Here is a 20,614-nt window from a genome sequence, read left to right as displayed (position 1 = left end):
TCTTCTCTGATTTCAGTTCCCCGCCCATCTATTACCCCTCCCCCCCTTGCTGGGGATACTGTTCCTCCCTTTTGGTTGGAGCTGGTTAGAGGGCTTCATAGTTGTCTGGTGGCTATCTCTGGTCCCCTTCTCCTTTTCTGTGCCCCTGGGTCTATGAGGCTCCTAGGCTTTCTTCTCCACATAAGTCAGTCTCTGCCACCCCCTGCCCCTGGATAGTTCTCTCCTCTTCTCTTGTGCTATCTTCTTTTACATCCATAGCTTCCTTTAGCCCTGGGCTTCACTTCAAAGTTAGATTGACAGCTACTTTGCTCAAGGCTGTGAAAAATTTGGCACCCTGGGTGCCATAAGTCAGGTTGACCTAACCCCCAGTGTAGACGAAGCCAGGTTGATAGGAGAATTCTTCAGTCGACCAAGCCAACACCTCTCGGAGAGGTGGATTAACTACATCAATGGAAAAACCCTTTCCATCAATTTAGGAAGCGTTTACACTACAGTGCTACACTGTGTAGCTGTGGCTGTGCTGCTGTCATGCTCATAGTGCAGACACAGCCTTACTACCACATCTCTTCCCTAACAGACTGTATTCCTGTTTCCTCTGGCCTCCCTGCATCCTCTTCTCTGTACTCTCTCCACCTCTTCCTGTGTGCGGGCTCTTTAGTTCTCCTCTCTAATTCCTGGTACAGCGCACCATGCTGCTTCGTGGTCTCAAGACTGTGGACATGTCTTGACTAGGAAAATAAATTGTGTTTAAAATGCATCAGTGACCACAGTTTTAAACAAGACTTTGCACCTGCATGGATGCGGAGAGCCTAGGATTGACATGACCAGCCGATGCATTTTCAAGTTGCAAATCCCCGTTTAAAACTGCGTTAGTTAAAACATGTTAGGTAGCATTTTCCTAATTTAGGCTTTGCAAATAACCAGATTTTAGTTCAGTGGCTGAACAAAAAAGTTGGGGGGGAAACTGTTTCATGTCGAGCCCAAACAAAATTTCTTGAATTTTTGTTGGTTTTTTTTAATAATATTGAGGGAAATTCTGAAACAAGAAGCAGCAAAGAATCCTGTGGCACCTTATAGACTAACAGACGTTTTGCAGCATGAATTTTTGTTGGTTTTTTTAATAATATTGAGGGAAATTCTGAAACAAGAAGCAGCAAAGAATCCTGTGGCACCTTATAGACTAACAGACGTTTTGCAGCATGAGCGTCTTGCATCCGAAGAAGTGGGTATTCACCCACGAAAGCTCATGCTGCAAAACGTCTGTTAGTCTATAAGGTGCCACAGGATTCTTTGCTGCTTCTACAGAACCAGATTAACACGGCTACCCCTCTGATATTTGAAACAAGAGTCTTTCCTAAGTGAAAAGTCGAAGCAGTTTTGACCTTTCCAAAATGTTTTTTCTTTTCTTTTTTCCAAGTGAAACTATTCATTGAAATTGAGCCAAATTGGCAAATTGTTTGGGTTGACCTGAATCTGCATTTTTTGGGGGAAAAAACAAACAAAAAAGCATTAGCACAAAAAAAGTCACCCTATTCCACTCACCAGAATCTCTTGCTCAGAGGAAATCCCTGGTCAATCCAGAGTCAGGCTACTATTGTAGATATGATTATTCATGGTTGGAGATTATACTGGTTAAGCAGGTCATCTTGAAGCCCAGAAGCCTTTAAAAGGCACATTTTGAAGCCTCATGTTTGAAGAGGTTCATATTGTTCCTATCTGTAGCCTGTTCTTCCGAATAATAACATAAAAATCACACTGTCAACTTCCTATGCACCTTCCCTTTGAGCATCTCAATGGGTTTATTAAACATGAATGAATTAAGCTTCACCACACTCTTGCAAAGTAGGTCCTATTGTGCCCTCTTTACCTGTGGGACAATGGCAGTACAGATAGGTGAAATAATTTGACCAAGAAGGTCAAACAAAAAGTCTGTGGCAGAGCTCAGAATGGAACTCAAATCTCCTGGTTCCCAGTTGTATTCTTTAACCCAAAGACAACATTTTCTTGGGAATATATGTTGACACAGGATATATCACTTCTGGGCTGCTGATATAATAGTTTTGCAACAGCCAGAAAAGCCCTCACAAATGTCGGAGCTCATTTATACGTATGATAATATAAGATTTATATTGTTTGTGCAGCAGGGCTCTTTTAATATGCAGTTTGTTGTTTTGATAGTCTGTATCTTCTTCATATAGTAATCCCATTAAAAGACCATTTTTTCCCAGAATAAAGATGTAATGATTCACAAGAGGCATAATTATTCCATGTGGTGCAGGCGGGATATTGCAGAAAGAACTGTGGCGGGATATTGCAGAAAGAGCTATCCTCTTTATGTGTAAAAGCCTTTTGTGGCTGGGGTTCTGCTCAGTAATTAAATTCCTTTGAATGAGAAGGCTTGACTGGATTCCCTCTGGTTTAATGGGAGGAGTCTGAACTGTAAGGTATTTAGTTCAACTGCTATATAATTTTGGTATCCATTGGGGGGTGGGGAAAGTCTGATCTTTTATGCTCTAGTTTTACACCAGTGTAACTCTGTTGAATTCAAAGGTGTTACACTTGATTTATATCAGTGTAATATGAGAATCAGGCCCAGAAATTCTTAGCAAAAAGCACCAGCAAAACCTATGAACCTAGTCTATAATAAGGTACACCTCTACCTCGATATAATGCTGTCTTCAGGAGCCAAAAAATCTTACCGCGTTATAGGTGAAACAGCGTTACATCGAAGTTGCTTTGATCCACCGGAGTGCGCAGCCCCGCACCCCGGAGCACTGCTTTACCGTGTTCTATCCAAATTTGTGTTATATCGGGTCAGGTTATATCGAGGTAGAGGTGTATTATATATACATATAACCATCCAACTTGATTTCTACCTCCTTGTGTGTTCAGCCTGTGCAATGAATGAGACAGGAGTCCTGTGTAAAAAATAGTATGTGATCGTGTAATTAAACACTGTATCATAATACAGGTACAAGGAGGAATTAAGATTGTCCCAGCAAACATAAATCTGGTATTTCTGAACTTTCAAGTGCTTGACTTGTCAATCTAAGTAATATTCTTTTAACACAGGTTTTTGTGGGTGGTTTTTTTTGGTTGGTTGGTTGGTTGGTTGTGATTTCCTACATTTTTTTAAAAAGGAAAATAAAAAAATCCTATTATGTACAACTGCAACAACCCCCTCATCATGCATCAGCAGTAGGGTTTGAATCCTGTAGCTTCAGCATAATAGCACAGACTTTTACCACTTGACCCGTAGGACTAAATATGTTAACTGACAGCGGGAGGGAAGGCTGTTATCCCAGAGGGGGAAATGGGCTGCCATCACTGTGTGCTGGGGCCAAAAGGTGGCTGAGGGAGGCCCAATCAAGGTCTCTCTCTTTCCCCTGCTCTGCTATCCCCATTTGGGAGTTGAGGGAGCTCTTATCCCAGGGGGGGCCTAAAAGGGAGGCTGGGCTGCCGGGGTTAGGGGTAAGCTGTTGCAGGGAAGGAACCAGGGCTGGGTCTCCTTCCTCCCCATTGCTACAGTTCCTCTGGCAGCTCTCACGGATATTGCTGGTGGTGCTACTGCTGCTGCTTTGGTGGTGGTATGGCCTGTTCTGGGGTCAGTTATTATTTTGCTAAACTTCCAAAATGTTCCTGGGGGGATTCAAGTGAAAAAGGGGAACTGGCGATTTTTAATAGTTTCTATCTCAGCTGAACCTGAATGAAATTTCATGGGGAGGGGAAAAGAAAAGGCCCTTGTCTAATCTAAGGGCTTTCTCTCTTCCTCCAAACCATGGAGGTGGTAGCACTTCCCGAATAAAAGTTCTAAGAATCTTATATAATAGAAAGTGTTAAGCAACCTACATATACGGGGTTGCTACCAGCTCCCCCTAAATACGCTGTACACACAATACCATCCATCCTATGTAGTCATGCCACAGTCCTTCCCAAACCAAACCCCTACTACTCCATCCCCTCCAACCTCTCCCTGTTGCAGTCTTCTCTCTTCCCCACGTCTGGCTCCTTGTCCCAGTCCCAATCTCCACTCAGGCTTTTTATCCTGGTTTCCTTGCCCAGCAAGTCCTAATCTTCCCCTTCAGGTTCCCTGTCCAAGTCTCAGTCTTCCCCCACTCCCCCTCTCCTTGCCAGCCAGTCCCAGTACCCCTGCCTAGCTCCTTCACGGATCTGTCTCTCCCCTTTCCACAGCTTTCAGTCGTCCTCCCACACCCTTGTTTCTCCCAGTCCCGGTTTTCCTCCCTGGACTTCTCATCTAATCTCAGTCTCTGTTCCCCACTACTCTCTCCGTGGCTCTTTGTCACAGTCCCTTTGCCCAGCTGATCCCAGTACTGCTCCTGCTCCCTGGTTCCTCATCAGGTCTGCCTTGCCTCTCTCCCCATACTGCTTCTCTGTCTTATGCAGTAAGTATTAGTCTCCCAGTTTTCCTCCATCCCAGCAGCTCCTCATCTGACCTCCATGTCCCCCCCAACCACCAACTGGCTCTCAGTCCTCCCTCATTTCCCTCACTACCTCTCAGTTCCACCCTCCCTTCACTTGCTCCCAGTCTGTTTCCTTGTCCAACCAGTCCCATTTCATCCCTGGTCCTCCAGTTCCCAGTCACAGCTTTACTCTCCCCAGTGCCAGTCCCAGAAAGCTCCTTGTTGCAATCTCCTCCTCTTTCCCCATCTGGTTCTTGTGCCTTCCTCCCCTTTGGTGCCTGGGCCAGCAAGGGGGTCACTGAGAGAGACAGGTTCCCTTCTCTCATTTCCAATGCTTAGGCCTATCCTGTGGATGGACCATGATCAATCACTTGGTGGGGATGGTGCACTCACTGTCTGGTCATACATATGAGCTGTGAGCAGCTGGAGCATGCTCAGTATGCATGGAATCTTTGGTGATTTTAGCTACAAATCTCTAAGTCTCTACTGAACTTGTGTGCAGTGTGATTTTTTCAAACACTTTATAATTTAGCCAATGTGGGGAGATTTTCACAGGAACAGCAAAAGGTACATCCCTAACATGAAGTTCACTCTCTTGACAAATTTCATGTCCGTGCTCCAAAGCATGGGAGACACAGATAAAAGTTTGCCAGAATGTTTTCAATATTGAAATATAATGTATTTTTCTCTATCCTTGTTCTTGGAAGCAGTTTTACTGGTTTGACTGAAACTTTCCAAGCTACGTCAGTCTGAGGCAGATACATGACATGGAAAATTTCAACCCAAACAGTTAAACTTTGGCAAAGTTATAAGTAACTGAAAACAGGGCCTTATAATGGAAATTGTCAGGCAACCTTAATAATAGATGGTAGTATCAGTCTTGCCTATCGTATATGCGAAGTGCCATGCACACCTCTAGGACTACATAGATAATAATATAAACTGATGGCTACATGGTAAGAGGAAAGGACATTCTGTTTGGGTTTGGATAGTTATTATTTCAGGAAGCAACAACTGTACAAAACAGGGAAGAGGTGCAACAGGGCAAAAACTTATAAATGGCTGTGTTGCCTGTATTCATGTTTGCACCTGAAATGTATTTGGAAAGCTCAATTAGCTCTCTCTGTTGGTAATCAAACTTGGGAGTGCTCATGAATTATCTAGTCTTTCTTTCCCTTGGGGAATATCAGGCCTGATGTCTGTCTGGAGCCGATTATATTTCCTGATTAATTTTTGTAATTGCAGCCAGAACATTTTGGTTTATTATCTTTACTCTTTCTCATTGGCTGACAGGAGTTTTTACCCAATAAATTGCATGCCCCATTGTCCTCCTTTTCCTTCTGACCTTCATGCTTTAAGTGCAAGGGAATAAGAGAATGATGGATGCATAACCCGCATCTTCTGTTATTCATGTAGCACCATTAGGCAAATGAGACCTGTGCCTCATCCCATCAGGAACATACTTCCCCCACCCTCCTTTCAAATTTAACAGTAAATGCCCCCTGAGTCTGAAGAAATAATTACTCCAAAACAAAACTAACACAGCTGAATCAGACTGAGCCACAGGCAACCCTGCTGTAACTCCAATCACATTGGTGGAGTTACACCTGTTATTATTATTTAGTATCAGAGGTATGAATTTGTCTCATTACCCATTGTCACTTCTTAAAACCCAGCAGATGCATTCAGTTGTCTGTACAGCAGTTGCAGCAGCAATTACTTTTTAAGCTCCCAACAGCATAAACGCTACTCTGCCCATGCTGAGGGCTCTGGCCGGTGGATTCCAGTTGGCTATGTGTGATATTGCAAAGAGAGTTAAACTAATTGCACAAAACAACTTTTTAAACAAGATATTCAATGGCTGAATAGAAATGATCTACATTTCATTGATCTATATTTCTCTTCACTGGCTTCCCGCCAAGCAGAAACTATCATACCTGAAGATTACCTGGTTGACCCTATGAACATGAAGCGCTACAGTGTTGATCCTTCTGATTCTGCCTTTAATTGCATGGGCTCCCTGTATACCATGAGACAGAGCTCTGGAGATGGACGTCTTGCTGGAGGCTCCTCTTCCTCTTGCAGTCATCGTTCCGGTCCGATGTCCTCCGGGGGACCATCATCTACTGGTTTGAGGCATCAGACATCCAGCCCAACTAGAAACGGAACCTATCTTGAAGGAAACAGAAGTGGTAACATAATATATATATGATTCCATCTTGATATTAACCATGTGTGTTATTTTGTTCTCCTGTGGCTCCATCCCACAGTCCTTACTCACCCCAAACTCCCTTTGATGTTAGGTGTGTTTCATATAAGAGCTACAGAATAATAACCCCAGTGGTCAAATCACAAACACTGCGAGTTAGAGGAAGCAATAGCAAACTATGGAGAAGGAGAAATAAATGATGAAAATGTTGTCCAGTAGAAAATATGAATGTTTTCTGGTATTCTTACTATTCAGTTTAAATCTGTTATATGTAATGCATATGACAGAACTGGAGTAACTGGTTTTATGGCTATAAATATTCATCTGAATATCAAGTTATTCATTCCCCAAATTTGACACAGTTCAAACATATATAGGTACCTATTATTTATAGAACTCAATAAGTGTACATGGTGCTGTGCAATGCAGATCCCAACAGCCAGCTGGCAAAATAAAGGCATGATTCTTATTATTAATTATCTCAACAAAAGGGATTATTTCCTAGCTGTACTTCATAGCCCACTATAACTCTTCACCTACGAATTATGTCAAATTTTGTCACAAAAAGTTTGTTGAGAAACATGTAATCTTTATAAACCCAGGCTGCTTACTGCTCATTGCTCCATTATCCGTTAAGGGCTCGCTTCTGCTCCCATTAAAGTTAAGAGTTTTTCTACTGAATTCAATAGGTGTTGGTTGAGCCTTATGTGTTTAATGATTTTTCCCCTTCTAATTTTTTGTTCCAATATTTTACATGGGCTTAAGCTTATGTAGCCTGATCCTTTGCCCCATTAACACTGCTTTGTACTGCTCTGGTTATACAAAAGCAGCCTTTAAAACAGTTCAGATGGCAATAGGAGTATTCTCTCAGTGAAGAATTCTCTGACGGTGTAGGGCCAGTGTCGGCATATGGATGGGTTAAAGAGGCAGCCAGCCAGGGGTAAAGTAGAGGAGCCCTGTGGGATCAGGTAGAGACCTATCCAGCAGCCAGATGCCACAGGATCAGGGGAGAATGGAGGAAGGGGTCACAAAAAATGGCTTACTGCTCCCTTTCAATGTACCCCTTCTGAGCTGTGATGATTGCAGTGTAGGAGCTCAGTCATGGTGCAGTAACGACTGGAATTGTTCTCTTTTCCTTTTTTTGGAAATCAGAATTAATTTACTTTTTCCCAGCCTTTTAGTATCCATGATTTTTCAAAAATAATTGTCAATGTTTCATTGTTAACCAATTCTCTTACTCTAAAATCCATATCTTTGTTCACTTTTTCCAAGTATTCCATCAGCTTCTCTTTAACATTAGAGTGATTTTAGCAGTGTCTTCCTTCCTTTCTAATTATTCAAACTCCATTTATATGTTTTTCATCTTAAAGACAGATTTAACAAAGGAATTCAGTGTCTCAGCCATTTTAAGTCATTAATTTCTTTCCCTTCCTCCTTTATTAATGGGACCTACTGTCATTCTAGTATTTCTTTTTCCCTTGATATATTTGCAGAAGCCTTTCTTATTTCTCTTCGCACACACACCCCCCGTCTAACATTAACTTATGACAGCAAAAAAAGCGTATTTCCCTTGCAAGCCTTAACTGGCTATGAGCATTGCTGTGTGGTTTCCTCCCCAATTACAGTTGTCAGTAAAATATTATATTAACATCAGATCTTTGAGTAATCCTTCATGAATCCACACTGACTTTTAATGCAGTTCCTGCATTCTGCACACTGAATTGCACTGAACTGTAGGCCACTCCTCTTAACTGTAGTGTCTTTTCGGATTTAACAGTTACCTTTCAAAACGGTGCTGTGACAGACTGACAACCTTCTGTAATATCCAGAACAAACCTTATGGAATTAAGATAAACTTTATTGAGCTACGTGAACTCTTATTGAATGAAGGTTAATACTGTTGGGGTACATTGTATTCAAAATGCAGTTGTGTATGTGGTGTTGTGGCTTTGTATGTACCTTCTCTAGTAGGGAGGGGAGATGTTTCTCTATTTGCTCCATTTTCAAACCTTTGAAGCCCCCTCGTCCCCCAGAAGGTAGGCACGCCTGCAGTCTTTTTTATTCTTTTTCATGTGTTTTCTCTGTAGTGCTTTCCTCTTCAGAATACAATAGGCTTGCTTAGAAAGAACTGTGTGGTACTTATAACTGTAGCAATCACCCCCCTGGTGACCATCCCTGAAGAGAAAGGAAGCAGGTGTCCTTGGGCAGCCTGTCTCTGTTGGGAACATCACAGTGAAGGCAGGGAGCTGTGCAGCCTGGAAATACCCTGGTCAGAAGGGAGAGCGATGCGGGTTTCTACCCAGAAAGGCAATGGCTGGGGAGCTGGAAGCCTGATACCAGGTGCCATTGCTGGACCAAGGAGGGGAAATACAGCTGCAGTTGCCCTGAACTGAGACAGGTGCTTTTCCAAATTTCCTTGTATTTCACCTCCACATCTCTTTAATCCTTGACCCTGGTCTTCTCATAGGCTATGTCTATAGTGCAACTGGATTGCAATCGAAGGTGTGGTTGCATCTTAGCCAGGCATACCCACACTAGCTTTAATCTGGTTAGCAGCACTGACTTCAGCACAGGCTAGCAATAGGAATATGTAACCAGGATTCTCACCGTGCTTATACAGCCTGGGCTGAAGCCCATGCCACTGCATCTTCATTGTTATTTTAGCTGTGCTAGCTAAACGAAAGCTAGTATGGGTATGCCTAACGGAGCTGCAATCAGACTTTCCAGTTCAGTTCAGTGGCAGTGGAGACATAGACCCAAACGCTATCGTGTTCTGCAATATTGTTTCAAAAACACTGTCGCATTCTGGTCAGTCAGGGCCCACTCGGGTACCCATTTAAGTGATCCTCTCCATTGACTTCAATTGGTGTTGGACTGATTTGTTCTGCAGTATATTCTCCATTCAGCGACTCTCTTCTCAAACACCTAAAGTTCTCTTGCGCCCAGCCCGAGTTATGCACCTAAAGTGTCTTTCCAGCATCCCATCTGTTCCCATCGGGTTCTATCTAGCTGCATGCGTCCAGGATGTGGACAACACCAGTGACTGCCCAGGAAGCAGTTTATAACAATGTTCACAAAACCGATTGCCTTTGAAACCTGCCTAGACGTTATCCCAAAACTTAGAGTCAGCTCTTCTGTAGCAGGTTAGGAAACAAAGCAGGGGAGAGAGGAGGAGAAATATTTTAAAAAGTAGCTTGGCCCCAGGCACTAGAGCCATTTGGTTGTTTTTGAGGTGAGTTGGCAGAACTTCAGGCTGCCGCACAAAACACAAGGAGATAATGAGTCTTTGCCAAAACCATTTAATACTTTTTCATGTGACTCATGCACACGAGACCAGCAAGACCTGGCCAGCTGGGGAGCTGAACAGGTGTTCTAGCCAAAAAAGGAAAGGATAAGGGTTCCATGTAGCTGATATTTGTTATTTGTACGTGAAGCTGAAAATTGACAGATTAATCTGCAACATAACATTGATATGCTCGGTATCGTCTACACAAACAAGAAGACAAAGACCTTACCCCAAGCAGCTTACTGCCTACAACAATGTCAATATTAGTTTCCACACACATCTCAGATACTCTAACATGCAGGACTGTTGCAATGAACTGGCTAGTGTGCATCTGTACCAATGCCACCTATTTAATCAGAACTGTCAGAGGCTCTGTACTGCTAGCTGAGATTCTCCTTTAGTCAAGGATAGAAGCTGGTGCTTTTTGGAGTGGAGATCTGAATTCTACTACACAGTGTCCCTGTGAAGTTGTGAGTGGCCCATGTGCCGCAAAGTTACAGGTGGTCATGATTTTATTACAATATAGCACAGAGATTTAGGGAAACAGTTACATTCCCATTCACCATTTGGTTTCATTTTTCCTCTAGATATTTGTGATCGCATAAGTTCTGAAGCATTTCTCCACAATAACACTGAAGTTCTTACCATAGTTTTTGCAAAGTATTCTGCATGTTTCCTTAAACTTTGTGTATTTCTTCACACTGATTGTATGTTTCAGCTAACCTGCTGCATTCACCTTCACTGGTATTGCTGGACTTTGTTAATAACAGATTTTTCTGTGCAGCAGGTGTGTAGTTTTATTTATTGCCTTCACAACACACTCTGCTGGAAAGGTTTTAGAAATCTGCAATCTCACTAGGATGCTTCTTTGTGTTTTTCTTCTCTCTAGAGCTAGTTTACATGCTGCTCAATCATAAGCAAACACAGATGAGCAATTGGAATCTGTACTTATCCATCTCCGTTTGCATACTAACAAGGCGGTGACAAGAAGGGCTCATTAAACTGAAGCGGCATTAAAAGGGGAACAAATTTAGAAGGACTTTTTTTTTTTGGAAGCCTCAAGCCAAATCTTCTTTATTCACTGATATTTTTGTAAAAGATCATGCATTATTTACTGTAAACGACACTTTAAAAAAATCACATTATTCAGGCTATAAAATATATACTGATGCATAGCAGAACCCATTTTTCAAGTGCAATGCATAGGTTTTAACCTCAAAGTTCCCATGATGGAGTCAGGTGAATGGGAGGTTGGTGGCTAATTCCCCACAATTACACTAAAAACATCTCCAGCTTGTGGTTTTAAGGAGGTGCCTCCACATTGCCACCTGCTGTGGCGTCTGCCTCATCTTAGGTCATTGTGCTTCAGCATCTGCTAGGGATGCTTGTGGAATTATTCTGCTGTAACCCACATAGCCTTGGAAATCCTCCTGCTTTATAGAACTTTAAGTTTGGAGAACTCTGCCAGTTTCCCTCTTCACCAGGCTTCCTAATGTCAGTAGTTCTCCCTCTCTGACACGCGTCCAGCTTCTCTAACTCAACATCTTTAAATGCTGACTGCATGGCACTCACATGCTCTCTAACAAGCTTGGGCTGCTCTTGTGATGTTGATTTCAGCTACGGAACAGCCATTGCTCCATTGCAGATTAAGGTGTGTGGAGCTAAATGCCAGTGCCCAGCACATAGTTTCATCATTAAGGTGGGGAGCAGGAGCCTATATTACCAGTCACAAGGTCTAAACCAGACATGCCAAATCCGCGAAAAAAATGCAGAAATTGGACCTGTTTTTGTCTTAATTGACTTGTGAGTTGCTTGTTGGCTAGTTTTTTGCTTGTAGCTTGTTGCTTGTTCCTTCTTTTTTTGATCGGCTCCCGACAAGCAGGGGTGGGGGGAGCAAACAGAGGCAAGAAGGGGAGAAAGTCAGGGGTGCACAATGGGCCCAGCACAGTCCCAGCCTCCACGCTGGAGGGGATCTAGTCACATAGAGTGTGGGGTTCTTAGGGATTGGCTTGCTTGGGCCTTGTTTGGGGATGGGATTAGCTAGATTTTTGTCTTATAGTGGAAGTCGGGGCGCTTATTTACTGTGTGAAAGTTGGCAACTCTGGTCTAAAAGTACCAGTACTGGGGATGCACAATGGTAGCTGGGAACCACCGAGGTGTATAATTTGAGTAGACAGGTCAAGCATGAGCTATCTTTTCATGGATCTTTGCTGACTGTGCCTTCCTAAATTTGACTATTCCTTTTAAATAGTTTGTAATTGTATTTCCATGTTTCTGATGGTTCTGTGCTCCCTCTGTTCTGTCTTGTCCCTTTTTTAAAGTACGTTATCCATACTTTTTTTTCCCCAGCCTATAGTGAGCTTTTAAAAAATGTTTCCTTGATATGTCTTTGAGAATTCTTTGCCTGCTAGTCTTGTTTACTTTCAGTAGATCTACTTTCCCTTATTATCTGTTCCAAGGCAATGAGAGGGAAGCTTTTCAGATTTCATTCCCACCCCTTTCCTCTGAGGTAAAGAAATCATTTAGGCCCATGGCAATATTAAAGATAATCCATCACTCACTTTGCACTCTTATCTTTCAATGGCCTTAATCTCTCCTGGGCCTGCTTGTTTGCCTTGTATGTATTTAAGGAGCACATTATTTATCTTCCCTTCTTTTGCTATTTTTATCTCCGTTTCTGAATTATGTTTCTGTACTATGTTTTGACATTTAGTTGTTGGGCTTTACACCACTTCATCATCCTCTTCGAGGTGGCTCCAGGCCCAGGAGAAAGGCCGAAAGACAAATGGGGCAGAGAGCCCTTGGGCTTGGTCACCCCAAGGTGGTGCATATGGGCCTGATCCAAAGCTCACTGAAGTCAGCAGGAGTCTTTCCATTGACTTCAGTAGGCGTTAGATATTGTCCATGAGTCTCACAATTCTTGCTGAAAGCCTCCTTGGCACATACCATTCTGCTTCTCTTCTGCAGCAACTATTTCTGATGTATTTTTGCCACGGACTTTCCCAGAATTGGTTGTTTAAATAGGATCCATTCTTCTTCTTCCACATCACCTGGTTTTGGGAAGAATGGGGAAGTGCTTTCTTCTCCCTCCCTTTCATTGCCTAGCTTTCCACATCCCATTCCATTAATTTGGTAATTTTTTGCCACCTGTCAAAAACGGGAAATTGGATTTGACCTAGATTATGATCTCTAAAAATAATTATTCATACTAAGCATTCACATCTATTTGTAATCTGAGTATTCATTAACATCTTGATTAATTCTGATGACAAGATGGCATAAAATACCCATGAGAGATGAGACTTCTTCATTTATCTAAACCCTGTGTTAAGTGCAAGTACCTTCAGACACAAAAAAGTACAGTACTTATCATACAACCATCAAACAACTTTGTTCATTTTGCTGGAAGAATCCTGCATTATAATGTTACCAAATCACCTTGTATAACGTGTAATAAAGTCCTGTTGAAATTAAGTTTTTGTAAATGAAGAAGGGAGGAGGAGGTGTTAAATTCCCAGATCAATAGACTATATGGCCAGAGTGAAAAGCTTGAAAAATGTTCTAAAACATATGGGAAAGTGATCTTCCTGTACTTGCTTACCAAAACCTGAATTCTGGATTTTGTGTGCAAATTAATGGTATCCCAGTTTCAACAAGGCCCTGTTACTTTAATGCTTACTCATACGAGGTGGTTCTACTGCTGTGATAAACCCCGTAAAATAAATAGGGGTAAATTGGCTCTAAAACAGGACAGATAATGTCAGCAAATAATCTGTTGTAGGTGCTTGTGATGTCATTAACTAATGTCAGAGAAGCACATAACCCTGAATTCAGGTTGTAGCAGAGAAGTGCAGGGGGAAATGGATTTCAAATATTAATGTTTGAAAAAAAAACAGTTAATTGTTTTAAAATCAGTGCTCTGCTATTGATTTGGAATTTGAAAGAGTGATTTTAAACTTCTGGGGCTTTTCAGATCCCCTTGAAGAGTTCTACCAATATGGTCTCCTTAAAAGGGTCATTTATATTTTATCTTAAAAACCTTAGCTTCAGCTTATTGATTGTTGCATTGTCAGGGGTGAATTGAATTCTCTTGTCATTTCAACCTCTTTTCTCCACCCTCCCCCTTCCTTTTATTAGAGAAATGGCTGATACTGTTAAAGACTTCCTGCTGTTCCCAGTGGGCCATCTGTTCTCCTCTGCCCTTCCATGGCATTTCTGGAAGCAATGCGCAGACCAGACAAGTCACTGGGCCATACTCTGCCCTCACGCACACTGGTGTAATAGAAAGCAGAGCTTTGCCTGCCGTTTTCATTGTCATGCTCATTCAGCACAATGGAGGCTAGATCACCCAGCAGGAGCAGTATCAAGGTCATCGTCTTCTACAGTTTATAGTATCAGGGAAGAAACTTCCCTCTCAAATTCACTAGGTGCATCTGACTCACCACGCCACTGCCTCCCCACCCTTTTCGGAGTAGAAACCTAACGTCTGCCCTGGCCGGCCGCTGACAGCCTTCCATTTGAACAGCCAACTGGCAGTTTCTAGGTATCTCCACACACATGCCTACATCTGGATTAGACTGAAAGCAAGGCTCCACCTTGATCAAGCAGGATAGAAATTGGTGTCTTTTTCTGTCTAGCTGAAATTCTGCCTCCAAGATGCATCCTGTTTCTTTCGCTTGTCCCTGACAACATATTCTACATTACTGATCGTCCGATGGCTGGCAGAGATTGTACCATTCGTTTGGCATGCTTTGGCTTCACAGCTTCATGCCAAAGATCCCAGATGTGCACTGCATTTATTCTGCTAGTGGAGCCCAGAGTTGCGTGATTCCATATGAACATGAACACTAACAGTCTAATTAGAGGATCTGCAGCTACCCCTTGTCCTGTATATCCAAAAGAGTGACCTAGTAAATGATATTTACATCAAATCCCAGTACGAAGCCCCATCAATCAGATTTGTACACCCATAGTATTGCTGCTTATTGGAGTCCATCTTTCATAATTGCAAAAATATACCTAATTATGTTACACTGGGAGATACTTAGGGTGGCAAAAAAGTACCAGTATGCACAGCCTGGACATTATGCAGGGATCCGGCTTGTAGGGGCAGATCCTCCGATGGTGCAAATCAGCAGAGTGCCATTGAAGTCCATGGGATACCAATTTACATGAGCCGCTGATCCAGCCCATTCCATTTGCTCACATGTATTTATAGTGCTCTCACTGGTCCATGGGATTCTTACAGAGTTGATACATTTTTCCAAGCTCAGTGTTTCTTTGGATGTCTCAGATCTTGTCTAATCAGCTGCTTTGAGCCTCTCTGATTCCCCTCTTGACTACTCTGGGTTTCTCTGGCCTCCATTTTTTCAACTCGTCAGGTATTTCTGATCTCCCCCTGCCTGCTCTGTTCTTTTTCTGTTGTGCCTGGTCTCTTACTGTTCATATCTACTCATTAACAATTCTGTTCTAACAAAGAGACACAAGACGGTTTTGGCTACTAACGTGTTCTGAGTCCGTGTGCTGCCTCCAGTTAATGTGAAGTTTGCTTTGTGTAACTATAAACAAATGTAAACAGCTTTTCTGTAATCTAATGTCATCACATAACTCTGGAAATAGTGCAGCAGCATGGAGGAGGTGTGGGGGGCAGGTTGCATACACGTGGTGACTGAGATTTATAATTCTGCAGAGACTAGGAATAAAAACATAAATGCACTTTCATTCCAATGTGCCTTTATTGCCTTGATTTAAAGCTGGAACAGGCTGAAGTGACCTTAAATCATCCTGGGTTTATACCATTAAGAAGTCACATGTGCAACGTTCATCTTCGCACATTTTAGTAGCTCTCCAAATAGGCAATCACTGGGGACCTTCAGCTTCATGAGAGCCCAAGATTAGGAGGATATCAAATGGAAATGCTCTTTTAAGCTGCAGGATAAGTCAAAATATCTGAACGCTAAGAGCAAACAATTTGCTAAATCCCCATTTCATCCTCCAGCCTTTGCACTGGATGGCTAATTCCTTTGTTTAGCGTTGTGGTGTTTTATCTCCAGGTGGGAGAGCAGTGCCTTCTTGAGCCAATATCCCCGCTGCCTGCAGATCAGACAGCAGTGGCTGCTCTGTTAAGAGCGTGGCAGCTGGTACGTTTTTTCCTTCCCCAGCAGGAGACTGAGTATTTCATCGTTTTTAACACAATTCACCAGCTGGGATCGAGTCTCCTAGTAAGCAGTCAAATATCTCCCCCCAACACATACACACCAGCCCAGACTCCAACACTGTAGCAACCACGTAAGACTGCCCTACTCCAGAGTGCTCTCAAAACACGTTAACTGGTATTAAGTTGTAACATGCTGTTATGGGCTTTTTATATCGATAGCCTCAAGTCCTTCACCGGAAAGACAAGATACAGCTCGGCCATCAAGCAAGAATCCTTCGACCTGGACTGTCGATGACGTGGTTTGGTTTGTGAAGGATGCAGACCCTCATGCATTAGGTCCACACGTGGAGCTTTTCAGAAAACATGTACGTAGGAGGCAGTCCATGGTGTGACCAGGCTATTTGAGCTAAGTCTACAGGTCATTGACTTTACCAAGTGAGAGCCTTATCTTGTGAGGCAATGAGCATCCTCAACGCCCATTGGCTGCAGAGGGAATTGCTTGTGCTCAGCAGCTTACAAGACACGGCTGATCTTAACATCTAAATGTTGGAACTTAACTCTAAATTAAAAGAACTTCTAGGTCCAACCAGGTGATTCGAGCCAGCAGAGACTGAGAGTAATGTGTGGAGGAACTGCTCTCTCAACCCCTGGGAGGGAAGCAATGCCTTATGTCATTCTATAGCTAATCCCCTGGGCTGGGAGCTTAAGGCCATATCTTAATTAGCTCCAGCACTGTGTTTAAATGCAGTTCAGGCCACTAAGGAGCTAACTTAGTTTCCTTGACCATTACAGACAGGGCATGGCTCTCCTATAAACCATTTGACAAAAGCATGGTATAAACCAGCAATGTAGACAACACAGTTTAGCCATCTGCGGGTTGAAAGAAAGTTGCCTTGCCAGAAGGTTTTGAGTCTGGGGCGGGGGATGCAAATTAGGGGAAGCGGGTGTGAATGTGAGGGAGGATCCCAGAAACATGTGTAGACCTTCCCTGCTATTCCTCACCCCCTCGCCCTGTCCCAGAAAGAAGAGCATTTAGGAAGTTACAAGTCTCCCTAGTACAAAAGCATCAGGGCGTTTTTTGTTTTGTTACTGCATATGTAGCAGATTCTAACATTATATTGTCTTATACAGCATGGAGCCTAGTGCATTGACACAACAGTCTCTAGGTGAACTACGCTGTAGGATTCTATGTGGTGCCACAGTCCTACAGTATTTGTGACAAAAGAGACTCAGCTAAATGGGCACTAAAATTTTCCACATCGTCCATTGTGAAGCACCTAGCACCTATTGTATATACTTAGAGTCAGTTTCATTGTAAAATATGCAATAGGTCTGAGAGCTTTGGTGAGGCTACTGCACAACTCAATTCAATTAGGCCTTTGAAAATATATATACCCCTGCAATTTTTCAACCTTCTAATCTAAGCTGGATTAGCATGGAGACCCCAGAGGGGAGAGACAAGTGATTAGTCCATTAACCTTAGCCATATCTTCCTGTGTGTTAAATCTTTCTATGAAGCATAATTTACTTGGAAGCACTTAATGTCATTGACAGGCCCAACAAGCACCTGAAATCATTGCTTTAGCAATCAACTAATCTTAGTCATGACACCACCATTGTAGCAGGGAGGTACAATAAGGAGAAAGTGGGAAAAGCAAAAGCAAATGAGGACAGTGCTAGCCCTGTTATATTTAAAGTGACCATCAGAGATTGGGGATTGATTTACACTTACTATGCCAAATTCACCTAAACAGCTGTAGCGAGAGATAATCCCCCTGAGCCAGTCTACTCACCTATCTCCACAACAGGGAGGGCAGTGTATGGTACCATCACAGCCCTCCCTTGTGTTTTTCCCACGTAGGAAGGCAGCTCTTGCTTATGGCCAAGATTCTCCAGTTACTGGCTACTGAGGGTGTGCACTGAATCCACGAGTCCTCCAACCTCCTGGGCTGTTTTCTGCACTGCAGCCTCTCCCATGGAGAGTTTCTGCATCTGGAGCCACTGCAGCAGGGTCCAGTCTGAGAGGAATCTAGCCCATAATTGATAGGGTCACTGAAGGGAGCAGAACTGGTGTGAGACCATCAGCTGCACACCTCTCTCGCAGTAGCACTTCTGGCAATGAGTGTGAGCCATTTTGCAATGACCTCTCAGCAAGAAGAAAGGAGCAAAAGTGATACCCAGCAGAGAGAAAGAGAGAGTGAGTTTGCAGGGGATATTACATGAGGGAGGAATACATGGAGAATTAACAAGTAGCAAAATCAAACCAAGAGGGAGCAAAGCAATGCAATGCTCTGATAGTTTAATTATGGTCAGTAATTGGCAAACGCATATGTGAAGGAGACTAAAACCTTTATGTTTAAGGTAATTAAACCCTGTTCATTCAGAATTATAACCTGCCTCTTCCAGTGACGGATATTGTAATTGTGAGCACATACCGTTTTTTAGACCTTCTTCATATTGATTATTTTAGCTTTGTTCCAGTTAGCTTACCACTGACAGTATTGCTTGGAGAGGGTGACCTTACTGGGAGGGGAAGCCTACATTTGGGAGGCGCAGTCTTAATCTTTTTATTCACTAGCGGCCTGATCCTGCAAACCCTCATTACTGAATATAGCACCAGCTATTCTGGATAGTCCTAGTGAATCAACCCCACAGGGTTAGTGCCCCTTTAGGGACTACTCACCATGCTGAGAAATATGCGCGGGAATAAGTGTTTGCAGAAACAAGCCTTAATACAATAATACTTTCCTATTGCAGCTGGAAGCTGCTCACTAACTCCAAATGCTATTGCAGTCTTGCAGGCTGTACTTGAGAAACCTGTGTCGTTTCTTGCCCCCAATCCCTTATAAAAACACTCCAGTAGCCTACAGTAATGATCCAAATTACTGTGGGCCAGATCTCAACTAATGTAAGTCACCCTAACTCCATTGGCTTCAGTGATTTACACCAGCTAAGGATCTGGTCCTGCATCTTCTAATAGCACTATTGCAGAGTTTTAGATCACTACTATAGAATTCTGCAGTATATTTTTATAAGCGCTGACACAGTATTAATAAAGAGAAATCAAGCAAACATACTTTTTCTTCAGAGGGACATAGCTATTGCAGGATATTTAAATATGAATGCTCCCTCTGGAACACTCGTGTCCTGTAATTTAATTCTAGCCTTTATATACTAATAATGTTAAAGGGAAAAAAAGACCTTCCTTAACATTTTGAAAAATCCGAATTCACTCTAATCGCTTGACAGTATTTTATTTTACGTTATTCTAAGCTCCTGAAGTTTGTTTTTCTTTATGCTATGCCCATGTTTGTTGTATCCATATTTGAATGCAACATTGATTCTTCCTTTATCTTACCTTCCTAAAATGATAGGAAGAAGAGATAAGGAGAAAGTGGTTTCCAATATGGGGAGAGGAGGGGAGGCAGGGAGTGGAAATTGACCATCAACTGCTGCTTGAGTGAATCAGAAAGTGATCGTACTGCGGATCATCAGTAAGCACAATAATGGTCCATGCAAATTATGATCCATAGTAATGCTTCATTAGTATAACATGGATCACACAGACAAAATCTGGCCATCAAACAGAAACAATGCAATGTATGGAAGTCATGCTAATACTTAGCACTGATATGGCACTTTTTAATTTCAATGGGCTTTGATGAAACTTTAAAATGGACAACATTTCCACCAGCTCTACTCTGAATGAAGCCCTTTGAAGATGCAGCTGGAAGATGTCTTAGCTGCAATGGAATGCCTGCTCTCTTACTTTTTCAGCACTGGTCACAGATTAGACATCTTGATTTTCTCTCTCTTTTTTTAAAACAGGAGATTGATGGCAATGCTTTATTGTTGCTGAAAAGTGACATGATCATGAAATACTTGGGGCTGAAATTGGGACCAGCATTGAAACTTTGTTACCACATCGATAAACTCAAGCAAGCAAAGTTCTGACATTTCTTTGAACAGTGACCCAATCTCAACATAATCCGAGATAGCAGACTAAAGGTAACATGTTGCCTTATAGAAATACATCAACTTGTGAATTGTTTTTCTCTCTTTTTTAACAAAGACTTTGTCTTTTTTAATACTTGTGCATCTTCACCATTTTTTAATCCAATGGGGTCTTTTGGCTGTTCTGTGTTAATAATTTGCCAAAAAATATATAATTACGGTACAATAATTATTTTATATCATTAATATTGTTATTATGATTATAGTAAGTCCTATTTTTGTAATCAGAAGTGGGAAGTCAGAAACAAATACAGCTTTGACACATGCTGAGGATTGATGAGAGACTATAGAAGAGTCACTCATTAGCCACCTGTCAGCTTCTGGGGCATAATTAGTAACTTGCCAACGTCTGGGGTGTGGTTATAATGCAGACCCAAGAACAACAGCATTATGAGATAAAAGGCCTGGAAAAGGTCCAATTAATGCCCTTTGTTTGGTCAGCTATTGTTGTCTTATGGGCACTACCCCATGTCTTGCACTATCTGGAAAACTTGAAATTCTTTAGTTAAAAAAAAAAAGTTTTTCTG

At 42.3% G+C, this 20,614-nt stretch overlaps 1 protein-coding gene across 1 annotated transcript in view; it reads left to right on the top strand.

Moving 5' to 3' along the window:
- SCML4 (Scm polycomb group protein like 4) overlaps positions 1 to 20,157 on the top strand; it is a 67,462-nt gene extending 47,305 nt beyond the window's left edge. Inside the window, exons 6-8 of the mRNA XM_045010380.1 lie at positions 6,347 to 6,613; positions 16,293 to 16,438; positions 19,902 to 20,157. Coding sequence (XP_044866315.1) covers positions 6,347 to 6,613; positions 16,293 to 16,438; positions 19,902 to 20,027 — 539 coding nt within the window. The 3' untranslated portion in view covers positions 20,028 to 20,157. The remainder of the gene's footprint in view (positions 1 to 6,346; positions 6,614 to 16,292; positions 16,439 to 19,901) is intronic.
- The last annotated feature ends 457 nt before the right edge of the window (positions 20,158 to 20,614 follow it).

Source organism: Mauremys mutica, chromosome 3, assembly GCF_020497125.1.
Source record: "Mauremys mutica isolate MM-2020 ecotype Southern chromosome 3, ASM2049712v1, whole genome shotgun sequence".
Lineage (NCBI taxonomy): Eukaryota > Metazoa > Chordata > Testudines > Geoemydidae > Mauremys > Mauremys mutica.
The sequence above is the reverse complement of the archived record's forward strand: the minus strand, read 5'-3'. Positions and strand labels throughout refer to the sequence as shown.